The following is a 19,334-nucleotide window of genomic DNA, read 5'->3' as shown; positions in this document are numbered from 1 at the left end:
ATATATTCCGTTAGTACTGGCTGGGTTGTGGCTGCTGTACATACATGTTAGAGGCACAACTGGTTAGGGCAGATAGAGGATACTTTGTTGTGCATGGGGCGTCTGAATTAACCACGGTTCAGTAAATGATTGCATGCTTATTTGGATTTTGCATGTTACAAGAGATAGGGGGGAGGACCAACGCCTCAACAGGGCCTGCAATGTGAAGCATTGCCATTCGGCCTGAGTGCCAATCTGCGGTCGCCAGATGGACTGATTGCGAATTTAGACAGAAATCATTGATCGATATGTTTCCTGCATTCAAGCGTACATCCATGAATTTACAATGGCTCACCGTGATATTCTTTGCATCAAAGCGTACATTGCGAGACGGACGTTCAGAGGTGTGAATATGCAATGGGTGACGAACAAGAATTCATGCTTGTAAGTAAATATGCAGTGAATTGTATATTTTGTGCAACGACTATCAACAGGGGAGAAAGGGGCGCTCTCTATAGACACGCATGTGCTTTTCAGTAACCAACCACCTATAACCCCTTCGATCGTTAGTAAAACCCCGCAATATTTTTGTCTATCAGTTCCCAAATGTGTACGGCATTTAAGCAGCAGCACCGCTGATGAAGAACCACTTGTCAATGGAAGCATCGATCTTCTCAGGGGCAAGCTCCTGGTTGGAAGGCAGAGGAGGAAGCTGGTCCTGGCTGATACGGCTAGGGGAGTTGGCAGCAGTCAGGTTGGTGCTGTAAATAATGAATTAATATTCTTGCTTGTTTCGTATCGAGTTGAAAAGGAAATTATGGGATGACTTACGTGGAAACACCGCCAGCAGGGGTCTTGCCAGTGATGAGTCTCTCCCAGGCCTCGCCACACTCACGGATGACATCGAAAGCGTACCTGTCAACTCAGTTAGTATGCGGTACATTGCGGAGGAAAGTGGGAAGAAAAAACGTACTCCTTGTTCTTGCACTCGCCGGTGAAGGCGAACTGGTTCTCGGGCTTTCCGTCGGGGATCTTGTAGATGCGGAACCACTCGTTGGTGGCACGGAGAAGACCGGGCAGGTGGCGCTCGACATCCTCGACGTCGTTCAGCTTGGGGGCGAGGGGGTCGTTGATGTCGACGACGATGACCTTCCAGTCAGTCTCCTCCTCGTCAAGCAGAGCCATGACACCGAGGACCTTGACCTGCTTGACCTGACCAACGTAGCCGACGAGCTCGCCGATTTCGCAAACGTCGAGAGGGTCATTGTCACCCTTGGCCTTGGTCTCAGGGTGAATGGCGTTGGGGTCCTCCCAGGTCTGTCATTGTGCAGGTCGCGGTTAGATCACATCGGTTCTACCGTGTTTCGGGAAGAGGCAAGGGGACAGAGGGCAGAGAGGATATACTAACCTGAGGGAAGGCACCGTAGTTCCACAGGTAACCCTTGTGGGGAAAGCAGTTGCGGACGTAGCGAAGCTTGCCCTTCTTGATGTCCTGCTTGATGGGGTTGAGAAGCTCCTCCTTGGAGATCTAGTAGGCAAATCGGGTGTCAGTAAGGCCATGAACCAACACGGTGGGCAGTAGGGGGCGGCAGGGCCAGGCGTGGGAGACGAACCTCGAGCTTGGCGTTGGTCCAGCGGGGGATCTCGACAATCATGTTCAGGATGCCCTTCTCCTGGTCGGCGTACAGGGGGACGTCGTGGAAGGGGGAGACGGGGACGCCATCCTTCTCGACGTAGACGCGGTGCTCCAAGGTGTTGGGAGCCGCGACCTTGCGGACGGAGTAGGCCATTGTGCCGGACGGGTCACTAGGACGATGAAGCTTCTGGTCGATTGATACGGGCGCTGAGCTCGAAAGATGACGAGCTATTTGGGCGGAGCGTTGGGATGCTATTTTGGCGGAGGAAGAAGAAGACAACAACAATGGAGCGTTTGCAGAATTATTGTGACGGAAAGGGTCGGCGGAGGGGATGCTGCTAGAGCGGGAAGGAGGGGGAGGGGTACAGTGGCCCTGCTGGCTACTGGATTGGTCGGCCAGCTTGCTGGTTGCGATGGTGTGATTGGCCCGGCGGCGGGTATTTGCTACTAAAGGGGAGCAGGAATGACTAAGGCACCGCTGCAGCTGCTGAGGCAGTAAAGATTTTGAGAGCTGGCTCTGGCTCTGGCTCTGGCTCTGGCGCGGGTGCGAAAACCGGACTACCTGCAGTGTCTGGCGACGAAATACAGGTGCTTGAAACGACAACATAAGGATGGAAGAAACATATACACCTCAAGCTCCCGTGGCACTCGTGAGACGTGGGGGTATGTATGTACAGCAACAGCCGGTTCCAGTATCTAACAAGCCACGGCTCAAGATGGACAGCGTGGAACGGATTCGACTGACGGCAACTCTCGATCTTCTTTTTACCTAGGTAACTGGCGGACTGGGTGAAGGGAAGGCTTCAGATTAACCTCAACAGCCTTAGCTTGCGGTACACCCCTACCTACCCGAATGTGCATGTCCGTTTGAGCCAATCAGATATGACTCGGATAGTTCTTCGACGCTCTAATGCCTGTCTAGTTTTTCGAGGTACAGCGCATGCAGGCGGGCAGCGGGCATGTGGCGTGGCTTCTCTGGAGCGAAACTACATCAGCCATCAGCCTTCCACACAGATTCCACTCCAAGTACATTAATTGGTGGGATAAATGCAGCATTTGGGAGAATAATTATACAGACAGCAAGATCTTGAAGACTACACACAGAGCTCTAATATTCTAAGTACATGCCAATTATCGGCATCGCCATGTATTGAGGCAAGCAACTCAACATGCCCTTCCAATTAAAGCCCGCCTGGAAGGTCTAGAGGTATCGTTGCAGTGCCTGGTGGGGGGTTTCCGATAAGATAAGATGGATCCGCCCCGCTGGGAATTGTGAGTAACAGTAATTCGGCAACAGACTTTCTAAAAACTCAAGAGTCTGAGCCTACGCTTGCCACCATCCAAATCCCTCTTCCGTGTCATGTCCCTTCTCAGCCGGCTTATGAGAAGCACTATGGCGACCGAAATCAAGAAGGTTCCAATTCCCCGCCGGGGCGTCGACTACCGCGGCAAAGTCGTACTTGCGCCCATGGTGCGCTCTGGCGAGTTGCCATCGCGACTCTTGGCCTTGCATTATGGGGCCGACCTGGTCTGGGGTATGTACTTCTTATAACCCGCGCATTGCGGAACATACTAGGCTTTTGACGGATGACTGATGATCGGTATGTGTATATAGGCCCCGAAACCGTGGACAAGGCCATGATTGGTACCACCCGCAAGGTTCACGAGGAGACCAAAACTCTCATGTGGACGCGAAAGCCACACAAGGGCGGGAAAGAGCCTCCCCCTGATGCCAAAGAGAGCGTTATGTTCCAGATACACCCAGAAAAAGAAGGACAAAAACTCATATTCCAGCTTGGCACTGCCAACCCCGATTTGGCCGTCGAAGCCGCAAAGCTGGTGGCTGCCGATGTCGCTGGGATCGATGTCAACGCTGGGTGCCCCAAGCCTTTCAGTATACACTGCGGCATGGGTGCTGCTCTACTCAAAACTCCGGACCTCCTTGTTTCTATTCTGGAAGCCTTGGTTGGCAAAGTGGGATCCGAGCATGAAATCGGAATTAGCGTCAAGATCAGGCTCCTCGAGACGGCTGCGGAAACGGAGGCTTTGGTTCGCAAACTCGTCGCAACAGGTATCACCGGCCTGACGATCCACTGCCGCACAACTCCGATGCGCCCCCGAGAGCGCGCGATTCGTGAGCAGCTGCGCATGGTGGCTGATGTCTGTCACGAAGCTGGCGTCGCATGTGTGATGAACGGCGACGTCGAAGACCGTGACCACGCCCTGAGCCTGATGGAGGAGTTTGGCACCGATGGAGCCATGATCGCGACTTGCGCCGAGAAGAACTCGAGCTGCTTCAGGGCTAAGGCCGATGGAGGTGCTGCACCTTGGAAAGAGGTGGCGGAGCAGTACCTGCGGTATTGTATGGAGGTTGAGAACAAATTCGGCAACACCAAGTACCTGCTCTGCCAAATCATTCCAGGCAAACAACCCGAGTACAAACTCATCAGTGCATGCAAGAGCTATACGAAGACCTGCGAGATGCTTGGCTTCGAACATCTTCTCGAGCAGGCCCGCGATGCCGATAACAGGCTTGACATCGACCCAGCAGGCCCCAAGAAGCCGGGAAAGAAGTCAAATAACCAGACAGCGATGGCGGCGGGTGGACAAAAGGCCGAGTATCGCGCGCAGGCAAAACAGCCCCTATCGGCACGGGGCGTCACAACTACACAGGCCCAGCCGGAGAAGGCAGAAGGCATGACGATCTCTGCTTAAACGGCGCATCACAATGGAATTTTGCATCACACGGCGTACATACATGCTAGCATTTAAGGGAGTTGGACTTGGCTGAGCCTAACAAAGGGGCTAAAATTTGAAGATTTTCTGCAGCATCATTAAGCGCTGCTCTATGAAACCTACGACTTCTTGCATCACTGCCGAATATGATTCGTGACATTTCTGTCCCTGCTCTGTCAACTTTATATTCCACCGTGTAATATGTAGACTTCGTAGAAGAAATGCGTCCGTTGGCAGATACATGCGGCTTTATAGCACATTAATTACTCTTTTCGGTTTAGATTCGGTTAATGAGTGGCACACAAATTGCGGGCTCTTCGACTTGAGCACTCGTCCGGCAAACTACGCAGATGTAGGATTAATGTATTGTAACGCCATAACCCCCTTTTGCGGATGGCGCTCGAGGTCGATATGGCTCAACTACAGTATATCCCACCTGAGATACTAATCCAGATCCTGCAATATGTTCGCCAGATGGACTTTCGGGCATTTTTCTTCAGTCAAGCAACGTCCAGGATCTTTCGTAGCATCATCCAAGACATGATCACCTCGGTGGGCAGGTCCTCTTCGTCGCTCGCCCGGCAGCAAGAGACTCCCTGCTTGCACCCGCTTTTGCAGGCCAGGTTCGCACCGCTCTTCAACACCACCGACGCGTTCACGGCGGACGAGCGCGCGAAGAACATTTACTACTACCTCTCGCTCGAGGGCGACTGCACCCTCCCCTTCCGCCGCCTCCCCTGGGCGCAGAGCGAGGCCGAGCGGGAGGTCTACCTGCGCCCGGAGGCTAGCTGGCGGCGTCTCCCGCTGCTCGGCAGCGGCGGGCCCATCACGCACCTGGAGATCGTCAAGGGTTACACGACGCAGACCAGCGACTCGGTGGAGTATCTGCAGGTCGAGCTGCCTCCCCCATCGTCCTGTTCGTCGTCGTCGTCGTCGAACGCGGCGGGGCAGCTGACCATGGGTACGTTCTACAACTTGCTGCTAGGCGAGCAGGCCACTTACAAGTGGGAGACGGGGAGTTGGGAGTTGCACCTGGGGACGCGGCTGAGGAACATCGACTTGCTGTACGAGTACGAGTGCTATGTCCCCACGGATCCGGAGTTGTTGGACTTTGACGCGCCGCAGTGTGCGGTGCTGAGCGTCCTGGGCGGCACGGGTTGTGATCAGGAATTTCTGGGTGTGAACTGGGAAACGTGCTGGAGACCAGTTGTGGGACAGAGTCCGCCGAGATGCCTCCCATGGCAGGGGCCGCTAAAGCAGAGAGTCGATACATCCGATGACGAGGATGATGAGGATGCTGAAATTGATATACCACTTAACATAGTTGATAGCTATATATAGATTTCAACTTAGACTTCGAAAATTGATCGCTTTAATCCCCGTGTTTCAGTAGATACGAGTTGGATATGGCCTTGAAACCGAAATCACTACCGACATGCTTTAACACAATGCCCTCCCGCTTCCTCTTATTTAATCCAACCCCCTCGGCACGCTTCAGCAGGTCCGACACGCTGGTCGCGATCTCCCGCAGCGGGAAGTAGCCGACCACCGGCACGTGCCGCAGCCCCAGCTGCTCCGCCAGGGCCTCGGTCTCCTTGGGCGGCAGGTACCGCTGCGCGTCGATGTCCCAGACGGCGAAGACGAAGAAGTCGTGGAACCCGGCGGGGAAGCCCTCGAAGTTGCCCTGGACCGAGGCGCCGCACAGCTCGCCCTGGACGGCCAGGCTGCGGCCCAGTCCTGAGAGTCGCTCGGCCAGCTTGTTCTTCCGGGCGACCCGCCAGTACTGCGGTCCTCCGGCGTCGCTGTCGTGGTCGTCCTCGGCGATGTCGACGTTGCGGGAGCAGACGCCGAAGCGCCCGTTGGGCTGGACGACCGTCGGCTGCTCGGCGGCGTCCACTTCGGGCAGGTGCTGGAAGTTGTCGCTGTCGTTCCGTACAAAGTAGACTGTCATGGACGACCCGTCCATCTTGGTGCTCTCCTGGAAGATCTCGTCCTTCCACTCCTCGAAGACGTGGGGCAGGTTCTGGCAGCGCTCTTGGTCCGTCTTGCGGATGAAGAACGGTATGGGCTCCGTGGGCGTCGCATTCGCCCCGTCCGTCTTGTTGTCCATAGCCTCCCATTTCTGCACCTTCAGGATACTCTCGAAAGAGGACTTCTGCATGAGCCTCTCGGCCTCTGTCTGGCCAAGTTCATCCTCTAGCTTCCCCAGTACGCCCGCCGCCTCGGGGAAGTCGCCGAGCGGAATCAGCAGGCCTTGGGAGATCTGACCGCGCATCTTCTGCGACTTGACCACGAACCCTCGTTGCCCGTTCCAGTTGATGAAGTTGGACTCGAGAAAAGCCCATCTCGGATCCTCAGCCGGGAGAAAGCTATCGATCTCGAAAAACATCCCCAACTGTCCTTTCTCGAAATCCCCCTTCTTCACAATACATTGCCAACCATCTATGAGAGCAACTTCAATGCGGTCAGCGCCCTTGATGGGTTGGACATCGCTAACTTTCCGGACCGTCACTAGTCGTCGTGACATGACGATTCTTTTTTCTTCTTCGGATATTTGGATGCTCAAGTCTTGGTTGTGTAAATCTTCAGTTCAAGCCAAGGCATTGCTTACCCCAATACGATATATGTATATATATATATATATATATGGGCAGATATGTAATGTCAAGGCCCTCCGAGAGCCAGGGACTTGTACTCAAGTTAGGACGGGAAGTGACTCAACGCCGGCCGTAAGAAGAGTGGCGAAGCAGTTGTTGGCCCCTGGGTCGAGAAGGACCAACTACGGCTTATGTCTTGTATTGATTGAAGTCTGGGTAAAGTGAACTGGGAATGCATCCGGAATACAACTTTTGTCTGTGCACGTCTATATACTTTGCAGTCCTTATGGGTGCCAATGTATTAAAAGTGAGCGCTATCTACTGCTGCACCTGATAGGCTGCGTTGCATACTTATCTCTTAACGTGTTACTCAATCAGTCTAGCCACGAGCTTTGAGTTTATTCCTAGAAACCGGAGACAATGCACCCTGTCGTTCCAATCTACGTACGTGCCGATGCAGTCGAAGTAGCCATCGCAATTTACATCAGTTGATGTCGGGTACGTATTAACACCATGAGAAAAGCAAACCAGCAACGGGTAGGATCGATTGATGGGTGCATGTAAATTGGAGATAAAATCCAGAGGTACTGGCGGGAAAGAGGCAGGTGGGATGATGTCAACCCCGCTAAGACTCCAGCTCTCTCACTCTCTCGCTAACTAACAGGGCAGGGTCAGGAACCACCACTTGCTTGCGACAAATAGCCGCCATGCTTTGTCTAAACAAGTCAATGAGGGTAGAGATTACATGAGAAACAAGCGGCAACCGTCTCAACCCCTGAAACCTCTTTATTTTGCTGTTTGGACTGCGGATTCATTCATAGTTTCCATCGGTTGCGTGTGGCCCTGATTTCGGCTCAACCGCAGATCTCGGTTCATGGAAAACAGAACATCCTACTACCCGCCAACTCACCCCCCAACCAGCTTTACTCTCAGCAAACTTGCTGGCTCAGGGGATAGTCTATAGACTATAGATCTAGGGAAACCTGCAACCCCCTCGCGCTGTAGCCATTGGATGCTGCACGCACATACCCTTTGCACCCTAGCCCATCCTACAGACCAAGATTCGGCATGAGCGACCTGCAGAAAGCCTGGGCTAAGTCCCGGCTTACTGCAGGCATTAACCCCGATGCCTTCGATGAGCGGGAGGAGGAGATGGAGGAGGCGGACAGCTACATTACCGACCTCCCGGAATCCCACCCCGACGACGACTCTTCCTCGGCCTCTTCGGCCTCTTCTACAGGCACAATCATACCGTCCCCGAGCCAGAAGCTGTTTGCCAGGCCTCAAGGGTGAGTCCATTTCCTCTACCAAACAGGATTCTTCAAACCCCCACCTTAAGCAATGGCTACTGACAGGGAAAGCAGTGTAGCACGAGGGCGAACTCTACAGCCTATACCATGGACAACTTACTTTGAGAGAGAGCTATTTCTGCAGCCCCCTGGTAGTGCGCCTGGTCTCACCCTCCATGCCTATCTCACATCACCGGGCGACAAAGGGCCCCTATTTGTGATGCACCACGGAGCCGGCTCTTCAGGTCTCTCATTTGCCGTCTGCGCATCGGAGATTCGCAAGCGCGTCCCCGCCGCCGGCATATTATCAAGCGACGCTCGCGGCCACGGCCTGACGGTCACGCCTGAGGGGGGGAGCTCGACCTAAGCTTGGGCACCCTGGCCAAAGACCTCCTGACCGTCATCACGATGACCAAGGCGGAAATGAAATGGACAGAACTGCCTCCCATCATACTCGTGGGCCACTCGCTCGGAGGCGCCGTCGTCACCGAGCTCGCCAAGTCTGCACAGCTGGGAAATGCCCTGCTAGGCTACGCTGTGCTCGACGTGGTGGAAGGTTCGGCAATGGATGCATTACAGAGCATGCAAACATACCTGTCGACAAGACCAACTGGTTTCGCCACAGTGGAAGCTGGTATCGAATGGCATGTACGGTCACGGACTTTACGAAACTCGACCGCCGCACGTACAAGTGTGCCAAGTCTGTTAAGCAACGAGCCTGCAGCAGAAGGCGACTCGCGGCCGTGGAAATGGCGAACAGATCTGGCGCGAACACAACCCTTTTGGGAAGGCTGGTTCGTAGGTTTAAGCAAGAAATTCCTCGAAGCAAGAGGCGGAAAGCTGCTGTTGCTCGCAGGCACGGACAGACTGGACACTGAATTGACGATTGGCCAGATGCAAGGTAGGCTACGCTGCCCCGTTGCTGTTGTTGTTGTTATTATTATTATTATCATACCCCGTCTTCTAGGCGTGGCCCGAACTCTATTGACTCTTGTTTGCAGGCAAGTACAACTTGCAGGTCTTCCCAGAGGCCGGCCACTTCATACACGAAGACCTACCGGAGAAGACGGCAGTATCTCTGGTAGACTTCCATCGCCGCAACGACAGGAGTGCTCTTGTTTTGCCGCCGAAGGTTTCAGATCTTCTCAAGCAAGGGAAAAGGGTCTAAACCCGATCCCAGGTCTCATTTATAACAGGGGAAACCGCGAGACGCACAGCCTGTCTCGTTATCCCCGACTTTACGGCTTATACCTTAGTTACCAGGCAAGACCTTTGTCGGAGATAGTATATCGTCCCCACACAAAGAACGGCTACGATTCACGATCTCAAGAGATGATGACGCAAGCGTTCGTCCTCATACCTGGCACTTTGCAGATGTAGAGTACATGCGTTATGCTGTAGGGCACTTTGGTCTACTATTGCTTGTCAGACGAGGCTTTATCAAGACAGCGATTATAATAACGTACCTGGTCTGTCCCAATTTGGATGAGCGCGGCACTCTAGGGGTCTCCCATTTCGAAGGCGTTCAACGGAATGGTGAGGTGGGATACCATGACAGCAATGCCATTAGCGGCCCCTGCAATTCGTAGATGCTTGATCCCAGGCCTGTCCCTATTTAACATAGAGAACATTGATGTATAGCTTCGTATGCTTAGCAGTGCTCTATGCCCTCACACCAGCTCGGCGGTTTCGGTGTCGACCAAGGGCTTCGCATCAGACCACCTGAGAATGATGATGTCGCCCGTCTTGCCTTCCACGTCGCCGTCGGCGTCGACGCCCTTGCCGATGATGCGGGCGTCCCGTAGCAGCCGGATGAAGACGGCGTTCTCCAAGTCGGGGGTGTCGATCATGGTGATGTTGCCCGAGGTGTCGTTGAGGTTCTGGAGGGTGGGGCCGAAGGAGCCGAGGAAGGAGGCGAGGTAGTGGTTGTGCAGCAGGGCCTGGTGGCGGGTGGCGTAGGCGAGCTCGGTGGGCGAGAGGCGGGCGCGCAGCTCGGGGGTCGAGAGGTAGTGCAGGGCGTGGCGGTCGACCTTGGCGAGGCGGGCGCGCAGGTAGCTGCGCACGAGGAACTTGTAGCGCTCCAGCTCGGTCTGGATGACGATGAGGGCGAAGTTGCTGCGCGGGTCCATGTCGCCCGTCAGCGCCTCGACCCGCTCGATCTGCGACGCGATCCGCCCGTTCACCCGCTCCACCAGCCCGTCCGTCGGCCACGACTGCAGCTCCGGCGTCGACCGCTCGGCCACCCAGACCCGGGTCAGGGACTGGAGGTCGCGCGTCTCGGAGGGGAGCCCGGACGAGGAGGGGTCGACCTCGCGCAGGATGTCGTCGATGTCCATGGCGAAACGAAAAGTGTTACTGGTTCCTGTCTAGTCTTGGGGAATATAAGTCGGCTTTGGGCGGCGGACGTGAGGATGCACCCGAAAACTACAACGCAGTAGCAGTTGCGCAAGTGGAAGATATAGTAGTCGCGTCTTGCCAGCGAGCATACGCGCTGGCCGAAATTGTAGATTGGCGGGGTCGTAGATGGTGGGGCATTTACAGCTGTGTTCACTTAAGTACTGTGCGGCCATTGAGGCTGCTTACATGTGGTTAGGTATGTAACATGTATATTAGCTCCTACTTACTCCGTACACACTTATAATAAGAACTCACTGGCAAACTATACATAGATCGTATATGTATATTTCTTTTGTATACTGATTGCCCAACCTTCTTTCCTATGTAATGTACATGGGTTACTAGAGACATGAGCAGAAACGCCCATCCTCCAAGCAGACGCAAGTTCACCACCGCGCTTGACAGCAACATCCTGGATGGCAGAGTCATGCTTGAACAGCAAAACCATTCCGGAGACAGGGGTCTCTGGTGGCATCTGCAGCGGTTGAAGGCGCGAGGCGCATGTTGGCTTTGCTCTTGGCTGACCTTGACCCGACGTCGTCTTTGATAGGGAGTCAAGAGTGTCTAATCCGGTGGAAGATAAGTTGAGAAGGGTATCATGTCCTGAAGGTCTCGATGCTAACCTCTGGATGTAGGCATCGCTGCCACAGCCTCCGAGGTCAAGCTTGCGTTTTGCGCTTATAATATTACATGTACAAGCTGGGGACCAGCCTGGGTAGGTATCAAGTCTCTTTTCTTATACACTGCATCTTACAACAAAGACGCTGCAGTATTTGTGCAGTGGGAATTTTCTGCTGGAAATGACCCAAACGCCTTAGCAATGCTTCGATGTTTCCCGTAGACCAGCCGCTGTCCCTTTAACCGTCGTTCAGGTCGGCCTGCTTCTGCAGGAAACGGGAGTGGCGATCCACCTCCTCGATGATTCCCTTGATTCCCAGCTTTGCGCCATCCAAGTTCATCTCCTTGCCGTCCTCTGTAATAGCACACCTGTTAGTCCTGGAGCCATATGCCATTTTTCTCTCTTTCTCAGCTTGGAGGGTCGGACGTACTAAACTTGACCTGCAGCAGGGCAGGGTCGACCGAGGTGCGCGGCAGAAGCTTGGTGTCGATCTTCATGCCCTGATTCCGTGCATTGGCCGGCAAGGACGACAGGAACAGTCGTGTAGATCGGGCTGAAGCGGAGAACGGGTTGAACTTGGTTTTCACCTCGGTGATGAACCTGGTGATCATGATTGCGACTGCTGAAGAAGCACCGAGATTAGAACCCGGACAGAGATGTTTGGAAGTCGCAGTCGGACTTGAATGAGGGGGGACACATGATACATACTTGGATTGCAATTGCGCCGGGCGGAAGTCAACCAGTGCGGTTCGAAACGAAGCACCTTCTACATGCAAAGCGATTTTCGCTAAGGTTTATTGCGAGCACTTAGATGCCGGTCGCGATCAATTGCAGCTGTCCTGTGGCTGGTGGGCATTTAGCTCAAAGTGTGGCCGTGCGGCTGCGGGCTTCTTAAAACCAACGTCACCAACGGCCCAAGCAATTGCCCAGAGTTGTATCCCTGTATTTGCATTTGACTTGTAAGTCGAGGTGTCCTCCTCTTCGACTAGGGACACTTTCGCATCGGGCATTTTGCACTCCAAGCGCAACAACACCTATCTTTAGAAAGGGCGCTGCATATTCTTTTCGCAAATAGCCATGTCGACCGACGATCGGACACAGCGGTTCGCAGAATTGCACGACCGGCTCACATCCTTGCAAGATGCCATGACCCAGCTGCGCGAGCTCATCGAGCGTCTCGCCAATTTCGACTTTCAGCCCGGCTCGGTACCGCTAGCCGCTGGTGATGACGACGATGTCAGCGCAGAGCTCAGCACCGAAATCATCCAGATCATACGCGAACAGAACGAAGACCTGGAGCTGCTCCAGGAAGACATCACGTCCCATCGGCCCCCGAAGCAGCACGACAAGGCTCGGTTGACGGATGGGGTGGAACGATTAAAGGGCGAGCTGGGCAGCTGCCGGGCGTCCTTCCGTAAGGCCCAGATGTCCGCCAAGCGCAACCGCGAGACCGCCCAGCGCCGGGAGCGGCAGCTTCTGCTGGCAACCCTGGCCGCCTCGCCGAACACGCGATCTGGCGCATCGTCCCCAGCATCCGAACAACAGCAACAGCAGCAACCGCCGGTGCGGCGGAGGAAAAAGATGCGGTCCGACATGACCAAGGACGAACAAACGGTGTCAGCTGCCAACGATGTTACAGTAGCACTACGAAGGACCCACGACATGATGGCGGCGGAGCTGTCACGGAGCGATTTTGCGCACACGACGCTGAAGGAATCTACGGCTGCTCTGGCGCAGCTGTCCGACTCATACTCGAGCTTGGATAGTGTGCTCACTCGCTCGCGAGACCTGCTGGGAACTCTGCTGAAGAGCCAGAAGAGCGATACTTGGTACCTGGAGACGGCCTTCTACCTCCTCGCGGGAACGCTTTGCTGGCTTGTCTACCGGCGCTTCCTGTATGGTCCCATGTGGTGGTTGATATGGCTGCCTGTCAGGACCCTCTTCCGCAGCGGAGTCACAGTGACGAATTCGGTTCGCCACCACGGCGCGGACAAGGATGCGGCAGGGTCCGCTGGCGTCCAGCCCGGTGTTCCGACAGCTGAAATGAACAACAAAGACGTCCCTACGATACGAGTGGATCACGACCAGCCCAAGGAGTCTCCTGAACCCATTGACCCAGAATCTATGGTTGATATGATTGATCAAGTCGGACGAATCATTGACGAGTCCAGAGACGAAACACTACGGAGAGAACAAAACGGCGAGGAGATACCCAACCTGAACAAACAAATGCAACGGGACGACGAGGAGATACCCACCCCGAACAAGCAAATGCCAGAGGCGGAGGAGGATCCTAGCTCAGATGAACGCATCTTTGAGGTAGAGGCAGAGGAGGAGGCCGCAGTATCTCAGGAGCCTGAACGGTTAAGGGATGAATTATAGCGTAGCGCAGCGAGTATATTGGTTTAGCCTCCGAATGAAAAGGTATCTTAAAACATTTCGCAGTCTTGGGAGGTTCTCGCATGGCCGCTTGACAGGTCATTCAAGATGACGAGATGGATTATGACGTAGCAGTCATTGCGGTATGAGTAAAGCACTACTCCTGAGCTGTGAATGAGCCAGGGTGGGAATGGTACCAGGATCTGAGGATCCATGGCATAAAGAAGTCGAGGTGAGGGAAGATGATATCAAGTTTTTCAGATGCCGTCCCCGTTGTCGAGACACTCGGCTGATGTTACTACTCACAAAGGCACCCAAGTGTTACTTCTTGACCTGTCAGTGTTCTTTGTTAGGGAGTGGCATCTCCCCCTTTTTTTGAGGTGGCCTCAGTAAAGAGATCTTAAGAGCACAGCACAGTCCACGCCCAGAGAAGGTAGGGACAATGAGCCAGCAAAGTCCATGTAAGTCACCTATTCACGCACAGCACATTTCCTTCACATCATTGCTTGGACTGGCCCAGCCGGAAGAAAAAGAGGTGTCTCCAAGTTAATCCCTATGTGTGACTTATTGGATATCTTTCTAATAGACAAGAGGGCAGCTTCTCGTCTCTTTCTTTCTACTTGCTCATTCATGCTTTGAGCTCATAAAAGTTCGACCTCGCCTCCTAACCCCCCCTTCTTCTTCTATGTTCCCCGAACTCCTCCCCCCTTTGGTTCATATCATACAGAAATGAAAAACGTGCAGCAGTCCTATTGACTGGACTCGATGCACCAGAAGACCCCCTTAACCAACCCAGTCCTGTGACATCCAAGAGAGATGCAGCGTCATGTAAAGGAGGCAAAAAAGTGAATAATAGATACAATAGTCGAAATTCCTCCGGCGCCCAACCCGGCTCATCCGTTCCATGCATACCAACGACATCGAAAACCAACACGACATGGAAGATATTCATCCAATTAACGAAAAAAAATGCCGCCTACTTCCTCAAGCGCCGCCCGCTTCTGAACCAGTACCCCCCGGAGGTGCTACTGCTAAGGTGTCGGTCGGACTACTCGAGGTCCCCTCGAGCAGGTCGTCCAGCTCCTGCGTCCTCCACTCGGCCGGGTCCTGGAGCGACGGGTCCAGCGCGTCGAGGTCGCCCAGCCCCGCCAGGCTCGAGGGCGCGCCCACGCCGAGGCCGCCGCCGCCGCCCGTCAGCGCCGGGTCGAAGGCGCTCGGGTCCATGAACGGGTGGTGCGCGTCGTCGAGGTCGCCGCCGCCGCCGGGCGCCCCACTCACGGGCGTGCCCATGTCGCCCATGTAGTGCGGGTCCGCGCCCAGGTTGAAGAAGTCGTTGTGCGCGTTGAGCTCGTTGTAGAAGTCGTTGCCGCCCGTGTCCGGGGGCGGGGCGCCGTAGCCGCCGTGCTGCATCGACGACGACGACGGGTGTGGTGTGCCGGTGGAGAAGTCGTGGGGGTGGTGATGGCTGTGGTGGTCCGGTGGCGGTAGCGAGGACGGGTGCGGCGACATGGTGGCGGAGGGCGGGTAGTCGTAGGGCGAGTCGGCCAGGGGTACGGGCGTGCCGTGGGTGGAGTAGGGGTGATGATGGTTGGGCGTGCCGCCGGGGTGGTGGTGCATCATGGGCGTCGGCTGGGCCGTCTTAATCATGTACACGTTCTCGTGGTGGTAGCCCGGGTGCGGCATGCCCGGCTGGTGGCCGTAGTGGTGCGGAGGCCCGACCGTCTGCACGCTTTGCGCGTAGTATTCGTTTTGCGGCAGTCCCGCGTTGTAGGCGGCCGGCAGGGGCTTGTTGGGGTTCTGGTAGCTGTAGTGCGACATGTTGCGCACATGCGACGAATGCGACGGGTGCGGCTGGTATGGCGACGAAGGATACACGACCCGGCCGCCGGGGTGGTAGTCGGCGTCGGGGTGGTCGGCACTGCGCGCCCGCGAGCTCGGCATGCGCGAACCCCCCGGGGGCAGCCCGCCGTTGTTGAAGACGTCCTTGGGCTCGGGCACCTCCCAGTCGTCGTCGCTCTCGTAGCCGCCGCCAGGCTTCTTGGCCTTCTTGGACTTGGAGGGCGTGAACTTGTAGTCGGGGAAGGCGCGGGCGTGGTTGTCGCGCTCGATGCGCGCCCACTCGTTGTACTGCTCGATGACCTCCTTGGGTTCTTGCGCCCAGCCCTGCCCGCACACAGCCGAGACGATCTGGTGGTTCTCGTGCGAGAAGCGCATCTTGACCCGGTTCTGGTGGTGCTTGCGGTACAGCATGAAGGCGTTCATCGGCCGCTTGATCTTGTGGTTCTTGTCCGCCTCCACCTCGCGTCGCCGCTCGTCGATGGACCGGTGCACCCACGCCTCGATGTCGGCATCCTTGACGTCCGTCACCCTCTTGCACATCACCGACAAGGGCTCCTCGAAGTTGAACTTGGGATCCGAGTCGTTGGCCGCCTTCTTCTTCCCCTTGGCTTTGGGCTTCGGTTTCGGCTTGGACTTGGAGATGCCGCCAGACTGCACGCTGCGCAACGGATCCGATTCGCTCGTCGCCGCCGTCGTCGAGTGTCGCAGAGCATAGCGCTTGGGGGGCATAGGGGGCGAGTGGAAATTCGAGTGAGGGGTGACCTTGATCCCCGTGTTAGTCTTGTCGTCGCCGTCAAGCAGCATAGGGTCGATACTTACAGATCCGGGGTCCGGGTCCGGGTATTGCGAGTCGAAGCTGTCTTCGTGGTAGTAGCCGGGTGTGCCTCCATGGCTCGGCGTGCCTTCATAGGGGCTCGGGTACATGGGCAGGCCATGGTTGTTGAACGGACTCTGTGTTTGGTGGCGAGGAGGATACGGCACGCCGACGGCTGGCGAGGACTGGTTGTAGTTGACCAGCTGTTGGAACCCATTAGAGAAATCTGCGCCCGCGTCTGGATGTTGCGAAGGCGCAGGAGAGGCTGGTCTTGTGTTCGACATATCTTCTTGAAATAGAAAAAGTATTAGGTCTCTCGAGACGGGACCTGTTTCCTTGGAGGCAACGAGGGTTCCAGGGAAGCCGGGTGTGAATAAAGGAGAGATTAGATATTAGGTGTTAATGGAGGGGCGATATTAGGACCAAATTCTCGTAAGGCCGATGGGGACTCGCCGCGACGGTGTGATGAGTGATCACCACCTAGCTGGGGAGGGTTCCAGGTAGCGAAGGCACCCGGTCGGATGGTGAAGTCGTAGCGGGCCAAGGCTGCTGCTACGTCTCCCTCCTCTCTCCGAGCGCTGCGTGTCTCTGGATGAGAGACCGTGAGCTGTGAGCCCGGTTAATGTCTTATCTGAACCAAGGCCCCGGTCCGCAACTTGGCAGCTGTGATAGCGGTGTGTCTGCGTGTGTATGTACCGAATGCCACGGAGTTGCCGCGCAAGGGGATGGGCAAAGTCTAAGTCCGGGGTGTTGCAAATGGGGACGGTGACCCTTCTGGAAAGCGTCGACAATGTGACAGAAATGAGGCCGTATGCGCGCTTCAGTCAGGTCTACTGTTGGGAAGAGACAAGGGGGTGAGGATAAGCCGTCTGTCTGTCTGGTTGCGCCTGGAGTTTCAGAAATTATTGTCAGTTGATATGTACTTGAAGTGTTATATCCACTGGCGATGGCTGTCTGCCTGTGAGGTGAGGGAGGTGATGTCGCTTGTATTACAGATTATGCATCTGTAGCGCCATGTACGTGTATGTGTGTGTGTGTGTGTATCCTCCCTGCGTGAATGATACGAAGATACAGAATGGCCGGCAGAGGCGGTGGGATTAGTGGAAAGACCTATCAGAAACACTCAAGACGTGGGTTTGTCTTGTACTGCTTCTGCTGCCAGGCTGGAGTGGAGGGTGCTGTGGGAGGAACTGGGGAGAGGGGTGTGTGTGTATAACAAGAGGCTCAAAAAGAATGACTTGTCAAGCAATGCTGGAGGCAACGAACCTGGAGTGATAGATGACCCTCTCTCTCTCTATCTCTCTCTCTCTGGCAGTCAATGGCGCGTGGTATTGAGACGCGTCTCCGGCCCTTTTTCCCTTTTAGATATCCACTTTCTGTCTGTCTGCTTTGCGCGTGGGAAGCAGGTATCTCTCCGCTGCAAGATGCAGGCAGATAGACGAGATATTAGGGTGGGAATACAGCAGGCCGGCAGATATGATGCTGACGAGCTGAGGATGTACACGCCCCTGGGCGAATGTCACTAACACCCCGTATCAGATGGAGACAGTTAGTTAGATGCAGCCTTGCTGTACCTGTGCTCTGCACAAGCCCTCTTCTGATTTCTTTGTTCCCCTTGGGGCTTTTTGGCCCTTTTTTTCTTCTTCTTCTTTTTACCCTCTTTCCTGCTTGGGCAGTCTACCGCTTCAATGGAGCAGAGCAGAGAGGCGCGCGCGGGACTAGTGATGTTGGTTGGCTACTTGGGTATACCGTATGCAAGCCAATGTACCGAGGAGCAGAAAGATGATGCTACTATCGGCTTAAAGGGAGGTTGTCTTTGATATGAAAGAGAGGCCGAGGGCCGATCGAAAGAGAAGTCGGTTTTATGGCGGTTATTTGTCCGTTCGATATAGAGTATGCCGACGTAACAAGGTCTTTGGCGGGGAGGCAAGGTATAGGTGCTGCCAAAGGAGCCAAAGGAGCCAAAGAGCAGGCGGGCAAAGAGAAACAGGGGCGATGGGCGACGGGCTTGGGCGCCGGCTTTGTTTGTCTTGTTCTGCTATATCCAGTCTGTTGTTCCCGCGGCGTAGCAGGCTCTTTGGAGAAGCGACCAACAGCATCGGAAGAAAGAAAATGGTACATGGTCTTTACTTGGGACTTCGCGACTTTGTATGGCCCATTTGCCAGTGTGAACGAACGGCTTTGTGGGCGTGGCAGGGGCGCCGTCCATTACCGCTTTCGGAAGGGGCAGATGAAAGAAAAAGCCCGAGGACGGATGGGGGAAGGGGGGAGAGCGAGAGATTGTGTGCGGGCGTGTGCGTGTGTGGATTGAGAGACAGTCGAGCAGAATGCGAGCGAACGCAGCAGGCAGGACCGCTCTCCGGCCGCCACTCACAGGCCAGAATCACCTCTGCGCCCAATCCAACACACACAGAGAGAGAGAGCCAGCCCGTCTTCGTCTTCGGACAGGGGCGTTTCTATTTCCGAAAACCTGGGAGGGTCCTCGGTACATTCCGAGGCCTCTTCGGGACACGGGAGGGACTATACTAGGCCGCTGGGCTGTCTGCTTGCGAGGGAGACTCGATTCCAGAGGGCGAGAAAGAATTGGAGCTTCTGTCCGTCTTCTGCTGGCTACATATCTGGGCTGCAAGGCCCTCAGGGGGCTAAGACAGTCATCTCTCTCTCTCTCTCTCTCTCTATCTATCTCTTTTCCAGACGCAGACGAAGACGAGAACTACTTGTCTGGCTGGTCTGGCTGGCAAGACACAGGTTGGATGCTTCTTCTTCTTCTGCTTCCCTTCTGGTTCACTTGAACACGAGTCGGCCTTGCCGACACGGTCTGTCATTATGTACAATCTACTACGCGGGGCCATGGTGGAAGTCCAGTCCGGCCTGGTCGGACGATGTATGTTCGTGTCGAAACGTCAGTAAGTGCAGTTGCGTGTTGCGTGTTGCTTGTTGCTACTCGGAGGATTCCTATCACGGTGTTTCCAGCGGGTCATGTGCAGTTGCGAGCGGGTTGTTGGGCCGAATTGCTGTGGAATGTTGTTGATGGTCCATCCGGAAACGT

At 55.2% G+C, this 19,334-nt stretch overlaps 10 protein-coding genes across 10 annotated transcripts; 5 read left to right on the top strand and 5 right to left on the bottom strand.

Annotated features, from left to right (window-relative positions):
- Window positions 1–598: 598 nt before the first annotated feature.
- On the bottom strand, window positions 599–1,769 carry PG985_015386 (inorganic pyrophosphatase; the record flags this gene model as incomplete). The annotated part of the gene is made up of 5 exons (XM_066835152.1): window positions 599–740; window positions 811–894; window positions 953–1,296; window positions 1,388–1,507; window positions 1,593–1,769. 5 exons carry the CDS (start codon window positions 1,767–1,769, stop codon window positions 599–601), a joined length of 867 nt encoding a protein of 288 aa, XP_066676355.1.
- A 1,239-nt stretch (window positions 1,770–3,008) lies between these two features.
- PG985_015385 (dihydrouridine synthase) lies at window positions 3,009–4,330 on the top strand (the record flags this gene model as incomplete). The annotated part of the gene is made up of 2 exons (XM_066835151.1): window positions 3,009–3,150; window positions 3,231–4,330. 2 exons carry the CDS (start codon window positions 3,009–3,011, stop codon window positions 4,328–4,330), a joined length of 1,242 nt encoding a protein of 413 aa, XP_066676354.1.
- A 432-nt stretch (window positions 4,331–4,762) lies between these two features.
- On the top strand, window positions 4,763–5,692 carry PG985_015384 (uncharacterized protein; the record flags this gene model as incomplete). The annotated part of the gene is made up of 1 exon (XM_066835150.1): window positions 4,763–5,692. One exon carries the CDS (start codon window positions 4,763–4,765, stop codon window positions 5,690–5,692), a length of 930 nt encoding a protein of 309 aa, XP_066676353.1.
- Window positions 5,693–5,723: 31 nt separating this feature from the next.
- On the bottom strand, window positions 5,724–6,878 carry PG985_015383 (DRB0094 family RNA ligase; the record flags this gene model as incomplete). The annotated part of the gene is made up of 1 exon (XM_066835149.1): window positions 5,724–6,878. One exon carries the CDS (start codon window positions 6,876–6,878, stop codon window positions 5,724–5,726), a length of 1,155 nt encoding a protein of 384 aa, XP_066676352.1.
- Window positions 6,879–8,016: 1,138 nt separating this feature from the next.
- PG985_015382 (uncharacterized protein) lies at window positions 8,017–8,604 on the top strand (the record flags this gene model as incomplete). The annotated part of the gene is made up of 2 exons (XM_066835148.1): window positions 8,017–8,237; window positions 8,313–8,604. The coding sequence occupies 2 exons, from the start codon at window positions 8,017–8,019 to the stop codon at window positions 8,602–8,604; spliced, it is 513 nt and encodes a 170-aa protein (XP_066676351.1).
- A 41-nt stretch (window positions 8,605–8,645) lies between these two features.
- Window positions 8,646–9,405, top strand: PG985_015381 (Protein phosphatase methylesterase 1; the record flags this gene model as incomplete). The annotated part of the gene is made up of 2 exons (XM_066835147.1): window positions 8,646–9,138; window positions 9,239–9,405. The coding sequence occupies 2 exons, from the start codon at window positions 8,646–8,648 to the stop codon at window positions 9,403–9,405; spliced, it is 660 nt and encodes a 219-aa protein (XP_066676350.1).
- Window positions 9,406–9,907: 502 nt separating this feature from the next.
- Window positions 9,908–10,573, bottom strand: PG985_015380 (GINS complex- Sld5 component; the record flags this gene model as incomplete). Its single annotated transcript, XM_066835146.1, has 1 exon — window positions 9,908–10,573. One exon carries the CDS (start codon window positions 10,571–10,573, stop codon window positions 9,908–9,910), a length of 666 nt encoding a protein of 221 aa, XP_066676349.1.
- Window positions 10,574–11,491: 918 nt separating this feature from the next.
- PG985_015379 (mitochondrial 54S ribosomal protein mL53) lies at window positions 11,492–11,864 on the bottom strand (the record flags this gene model as incomplete). Its single annotated transcript, XM_066835145.1, has 2 exons — window positions 11,492–11,607; window positions 11,684–11,864. The coding sequence occupies 2 exons, from the start codon at window positions 11,862–11,864 to the stop codon at window positions 11,492–11,494; spliced, it is 297 nt and encodes a 98-aa protein (XP_066676348.1).
- Window positions 11,865–12,330: 466 nt separating this feature from the next.
- PG985_015378 (uncharacterized protein) lies at window positions 12,331–13,635 on the top strand (the record flags this gene model as incomplete). Its single annotated transcript, XM_066835144.1, has 1 exon — window positions 12,331–13,635. One exon carries the CDS (start codon window positions 12,331–12,333, stop codon window positions 13,633–13,635), a length of 1,305 nt encoding a protein of 434 aa, XP_066676347.1.
- Window positions 13,636–14,616: 981 nt separating this feature from the next.
- Window positions 14,617–16,569, bottom strand: PG985_015377 (HMG box protein; the record flags this gene model as incomplete). Its single annotated transcript, XM_066835143.1, has 1 exon — window positions 14,617–16,569. The coding sequence occupies one exon, from the start codon at window positions 16,567–16,569 to the stop codon at window positions 14,617–14,619; it is 1,953 nt and encodes a 650-aa protein (XP_066676346.1).
- Between the last annotated feature and the right edge of the window lie 2,765 nt (window positions 16,570–19,334).

This window comes from Apiospora marii, assembly GCF_038362585.1.
Source record: "Apiospora marii strain CBS 49790 chromosome Unknown utg000013l_segment0_segment0, whole genome shotgun sequence".
Taxonomy (NCBI): Eukaryota; Fungi; Ascomycota; class Sordariomycetes; order Amphisphaeriales; family Apiosporaceae; genus Apiospora; species Apiospora marii.
This window is presented reverse-complemented; position numbering and strand designations above follow the sequence as displayed.